The following is a 6,549-nucleotide window of genomic DNA, read 5'->3' as shown; positions in this document are numbered from 1 at the left end:
CTCGCTCGTAAGGATCGAGATTTTTTTTCTGAAGTGGTTCACCGGGAATGTGCCCGACTGTACATGTTTGCTACATTTTCTCTCTTTTGCCTACAAACAGAATGAGTTTATGCATAATGCTACTGAATATGCTACTGAAGGCACACAAGTTATATTTTTTATTATTTACACTTTTGTTTGAAATAACGCTTTAACACATGCGTGATATCTCTTTCAAAATCATAAAATAAGTTGAAGTAGGCAGGTAATAACATCCTTAACTTACCTATTTCAAATAAAACACAACATTAAACTAATAAATGGCTACATTGCTTACCATGCGAAAGCAATTAAAATTGCAATTGCAATAAAACAGCTATAAAATTCTCGAAATCGCAATAATATTATCTACTGGTAAATTAAACATCCCTACAAAAATAACATAAAAATACTGCACTGTATAATATATAAGTCTCAATAGCTCGCATCTTTAAACTAATAAGCATATTACAGTTACAGAAACAATTAAAATCGCAATCGCAAAAACGCAATAAAAATCGGCTATCAGTTTCGTGAAATCGCAATAAAGTGCAGGCGAGTTGAGCACCCCTTTGCAGTTTTTGTTTATTTGATAGTCGATGCATCGCTAGCTTAGCACGCATTGATCCAGTCGCTCGGCGCGTGCGACACGCACTCGACTGCACCGACATCGAACGGGTGTGAAATCGCCTTAACGACGAAAAGTTCCAAATTTGAAAGTGTCATAGTTTGATTCAAATGTGTAACGTTAAAAAAAATTGTGGTTTGGATTTGTGTGTTTTGGAATAGCATTAAAACAATGCAATGATTCAACGGTGTTCAATTTAAACTTTTTTTACGTTTTTGTGAGTTCAATCAAACCAAGCCTTAAAAATTGAAATTATAACGTTTTTTTAAATCGGTATATTTTTTTAGGGTTCGGGTTTGATTTGGTCAAATAATTTAAATAGTCATTGTCAAAGCTTTATAAACTTTTTAACTGGATGACGTTCGAAGACCGATTGTTTTTTTTTAAGCTGAACGGTTATATTTTTTGTTTGAAGTTGTTGAAAGTGATTTGAATAAAGATCCATCAAATGCACAATGGTTCCTAGAGGAATATAAAATGTGTTTTTCAATTTGAAAAAGGCCTTGTATCCACTTGCGGTGCATAATTTTGTTCTACACGTGTCTACTTGATTCGGTTACAAATACGGACTATTTTTCACTATCACATTGAATTTCAAATATGTCTTTATAAGCGGGGGTTATGCTGTTTTGTTGACTATTTTGAAACGAATGCCTGTGGAAGTGGTTTAGTGCTTTAAAGGAACCTGGAGCCGAAAAATGAGGTAAATTTATTAATATAGTTTGTCAAGGGACTGTCTCATTTCAAACATAGACAGAGAGAATCATACTACCTTTGTCTTACACTAGTACTAGCACCCAAAAGAAAAGGATGAGTATAGTTTTCTTTGTTCCTATTTACTGACAAGATTTGCTTGACCAACTATATTATCCTTATTTTAAAGATAACTAATAACTGTAAGATACTTTTTTTTAAATTATTAAAAAAAAGGTTTATGAAGATATCACTAGGGTTATTTTTTTGGATTCCGGACCCAAAGGGTAAAAACGGGACCCTATTACTAAGACTCCGCTGTCCGTCTGTCTGTCCGTTTGTCTTTCAGCAGGCTGTATCTCATGAACCGTGATAGCTAGACAGTTGAAATTTTCACAGATGATGTATTTCTGTTGCCGCTATAACTACAAATACTAAAAAGTACGGAACCCTCGGTGGGCAAGTCCGACTCGCCGTTAGTCGGTTTTTTTTTACCCTATTTATTGTGTATGTCCCACTGCTGGACAAAGGTCTCACCTATCCCTTTCCAATTCAGGATTAGCGGGATCTTGCTCAGCACAGGGTCAATTTATAACTAAAACAAACAGATACAAACTTTGTCACACAATATTTTACTAAAAAAAATTCTGCTAAAAATATACGCTCAAATATTGCAAGAAATCTTCATACCGTCGGCGCGTTTTACGAAAAATGTTGCTAATTTGACCAGCAAGTTCGATCCTTTATCTATAACACAATAACTTATAATCCATACTTAATATTATAAATGCGAAAGTCTGTCTGTCTGTCTTTGTGTTACCTCTTCACGCTTGAACCGATGAACCAATTTAGTTAAAATTTGGCATAGAGATATGATAGTTTTTATCGAATTTAAACTGTTGTGAGACATACTAATATTACACGCCATGCCATGCCATGCGCCATGTCGCGCGAGTGACTAAAAAAAGTGAGTCTAAACCGTAAAATGATTTAATGATAGTTTTTATGTCGGAAATCATCCCTAAAGAGAGTGAAAAGAGGGGTGAAATTGAGAGATTTAATGAATTGCCTGATAATTGATGACACGCAATTAAGCCTATGCTTAAATTGAGTGACTGCTGTTACACTTTATCCAGGCGCTAAACTTACTCTAGCTGCTGTTACTGATTCCACGCAGACGAAGTCGCGGGCAAGCTAGTAATAAATATATTAATTTTAACTTGGATCATTTTGTGTTTGTAACAGTGTTGATCTTAGGACTTTTTACTGTTAGTTCATACGATATTTACTCTACCTACTAGCTAACTATAATTTTATTATTACCAAAAACTGTAGTCTGTTGTCTATAATAAATAAACAATGTTTTTTTTGTCTTCGGTTACCGCGATAGTTACTCATGAAATAAAACTATGAAAACGGATTATATCGCGTATATTGAATTTATAATACATCCCGACGTTTCGAACTCTTTACAGCGTTCGTGGTCAACGGGTGACTGAGGAAAAATTACAAAGTGCAAAAATACCCACATACTAAAATAATGAACAATCATAGACTACAAACTTTAAGGCTGGTTGTACATGCAAAATCGGTTCATAAGGCTAGTTATACACTATAATTATTTTTCAAGTAAAGATATATATATATACGCGATAAAAACTATGCCGGCTCCAACCCTGTAAATTAGTATATTCAATAATATACACAGTGTTCCCTATTCTGTAATATATTATAAGCGCAATTTTACTTTATGCCCTACAAAATCATCCCCTAAGTTACGAAAACGTAGGTATGGTATTTCCGTAACACATACATACATTTTTTGTCACAAATTGGGATTTGGTATTTATTTGGTTCTTCAAAACGTACTAAATTTTAAACTATAGTATAATTATGTACGGCGGACTTACACATCCGCTAATAAAAACAAAATCTAATATCTTTATTTAAATAGCCTAAGATGCCATAAACAAAATTAAAAAGCAATTTTATTTACCTATATTATTAGTTTTGAAAGAGCTATCTAACGACACCCAACACCATAGGGTTGAAGCGAGACAAAGTATTTTACCACTTTGTTGGCATGATCGATTTATATATCCATGTTAACTCGCTGTATTCTAGCACTGACGGTCACGCGGAAAAGCCTGATGGAAAGGCGGACAGACAGACTGACTGACAGTCAGACAGACATACAGACGGAGATGGCGAAACTATGTGGGTTCCTAGTTGACTACGGAATCCTATATAAAAATGTATGATCCATAAGCATTTTCACCGTGTACTCAGGCATAAATGTCAATTTTTATCCTCGACTATATTGGTCCGAGCGCAGCGAGGATTGACTAGGATGTTATTATATCGCGGATTAGAAAAGCAATATATGATTCTTTTAATTTATATTTATGTCCAATTTATGTCCAACCAATTAATGCCTGACATGCACATTTTTGCACAAATATCGGACAAAATAAATATAAAAACTCGATAAGGGCGGGCAAAGTTATCAGTTATTAAGGCATAACCTGAGTATGGTGTTTTCCTGAAATTAAAATTAAAACTAATTTGTGGCGAAATAATTTATTGATATAGAATTGTAGATGTAGTGTAGGGACGCCCGGCCGGAAACAGGCGAGCTGTGCTGAATAGAGTTGAAGCTGCATGCTACTGTCTCGGCGGCATTCCCACACTATCTTCTCGAATCTTCTTATTTCCTGCAGACCAGAAGGACATCTTTAAGTTCGACGTCCTTTAGTTTGCTCTCTATTAGTATACCGCATACATAATATATTCTGCTGATAAGTGTCAGCTTGTCTCCTCCTTACCACAGTTTGGGAAGGAGGCATCTCTTCATAGTATAGGTAAATGTATTACAATTAACTTATCAAAGGGCGAACATGAAAAGCATACCATTGAAATTCTCTAAGTTCCTAATTATAATTAGTTCTAGTAACTACATCCGCTTAACTGATCATTGGTAGTTCTTATGTCGGTACAATAAGGCTTATGATTGTTTAGTTAATTGTGTCCACGGTTACTGTCAATCGTCACCGTTCTACTAGCGGGTGATGATTTACGGATTGAAGGAAGTTTATTTATTTTTAGCTACATCATCTGACATATATTTAATAAAAATATATTTAGAAACAAGCCCATCAATGTTTCGTGATTAGCAACGAAGGTTTCGTCAAGTGGACATATAAACAAATCAGTTACAGGTTTCGTTACCTCTAGGTACTGACAAATCTTAACCACTAATTTAAACTAGACTAAGGGGTCACCCCGGGCCGTAGCTGATCCAAACGTCCCTATGATATTGCCCCGTTGAGTTGTCAAGGAGATCTGTTGGACCAGAGGTATGACCCGTAGCGGGGATCGCAACTCATAGTCGCCGACCCAATTCCCATGCAAACTCCTTAGCCTGTGCACCCCACGATCCTGCATTCTTCACCGCAACTGGTGAAATCATACATTGGTGGTATATTTATTGTAGAAAATATAATTATAAATGTACAAATGGTGGTCTTAATGTCAATGGCATTAGGTATTTACTAGTCAACTATGCCGCTAAGCAATTACCAATAAATAAAGTGTGTCGGACACGCCCAACGTGTGTTCCGTACAAATTTAATTTTTAGTATTTGTTGTTATATCGGTAACAGAAAGACATCAACTGTGAAAATTTCAACTGTTTAGCTATCACGGTTCTTGAGATACAGCCTGGTGACAGACAGACAGATGGACAGTGCAGTCTTAGTAATAGGGTCCCGTTTTTCGAATTTCATGATTTTTCATTTTTTGTCTGCGAAGTTTACCAATGAAAAATCATGAATTTTTTACATAACATTAACATTATCATAAATATAACAGGAAAAATATAATCACGCCTCTACCTTTAAACACTTTTTTTTAGTTATCAAAAAACTCTTCCGAATTTAATTTTTGCCACCTTTGCGAGTGTTTATTATTATTATACTTGAAATTTCTATTAGATTTCAACTAAAACACCTTCATATAAATAAAATACAATTGTTGAAATCGGTTCACATGATAAAGAATTATCCCTGAAAAACCAAAATACATACTACCGATCTCGCAAATTAGTTAGCCCATTTGCCGATAGATGGTGCTGTACATAAAATTATGCTTAGTATACTTCTGGTCAAAAGTATTTTGTGTTTATAGGAGATAATTGAAAGTTTGCTCAGAACCCTCGGTGCGCGACCTAAACGAACTCGATTTTAATAGCACACGCGGAGCAAATGTTATTTATACTTCATAATTTCATAGAAGTTTGACGTTTAAAATAACACTTGCACTGCGTGTTCTGTCAAAATCGTTGCAGACTTGTTTATGTCTAACTCTATCAACATGTATTGACTCAGTTCGATGACTCATCCTTGTTTTGTTTACATCGACCGTTCATAAGATTCATCTTTCAGCTCATTGATTGATGTATAATCTTGTTCTGCCTTTCATTGTTTATATTCATCATCGTTACTTAATACATTGCATCATAATGTATATTATACGTGTATTAGCTGACTCGGTGCTGGATAAAACCTTACTACAAAAAACATGCCCACGAATATGTATATGTACTGACTTATTGACCGTATTCAAAAGTCTTCATGAATGGAATAGATCATTGATACACCTTAAAGGTGTTTTACTGAATTTATCCATTGAACATCACCAATCTTCCAACGTATTTTACCTTTGTACGTTGCTTCTTCGCTTATTCATTTATACTTCTCATCAGCATCATCGTCGTTTCACCCTTTTATCACCCACTTCTGAGCATTGGCCACTTTTCGAGTACGCCACTTGTCCCGGTCTTAAGCTAGAACTGAAGTGACCCCAATCCTTCGAATGTCGTCCACGCAACCAGCTAACGAATGCTAAAAGCCACCATTCCGTTTACATTTCGGTCCACCTCCCATCACTGCCTGATATTATAACACCCAAATTCTTTTTTAAGTATAATAATGACGTATTTTACATCTTTATTGCACCTTAGTGCTTCTAAACTAGGTGTTATTTCAAGTAAAACATTACTATACATATATGTACGCGATTAAGTCCCGTGCTAGTATTAAATTTATTACTATATAAATTAGTATTTATAGCATATACTCGAGAAAGTTCGAGCTATACTGCCGCGACTCCGGTGGCCGAGTGGCTGAGACATCAGACGCGAATCCGGAGGA

The 6,549-nt window shown here is 35.4% G+C and overlaps 1 protein-coding gene across 1 annotated transcript in view; it reads left to right on the top strand.

Annotated features, from left to right (window-relative positions):
• The first annotated feature begins 351 nt into the window (after positions 1 to 351).
• Positions 352 to 6,549, top strand: part of LOC134746478 (protein NDNF-like) — a 70,392-nt gene continuing 64,194 nt past the window's right edge. Inside the window, exon 1 of the mRNA XM_063680880.1 lies at positions 352 to 1,349. Within this exon, the coding sequence (XP_063536950.1) occupies positions 1,345 to 1,349 (5 nt within the window). The 5' untranslated portion in view covers positions 352 to 1,344. The remainder of the gene's footprint in view (positions 1,350 to 6,549) is intronic.

This window comes from Cydia strobilella, chromosome 13 (genome assembly GCF_947568885.1).
Source record: "Cydia strobilella chromosome 13, ilCydStro3.1, whole genome shotgun sequence".
Classification (NCBI taxonomy): domain Eukaryota; kingdom Metazoa; phylum Arthropoda; class Insecta; order Lepidoptera; family Tortricidae; genus Cydia; species Cydia strobilella.
This window is presented reverse-complemented; position numbering and strand designations above follow the sequence as displayed.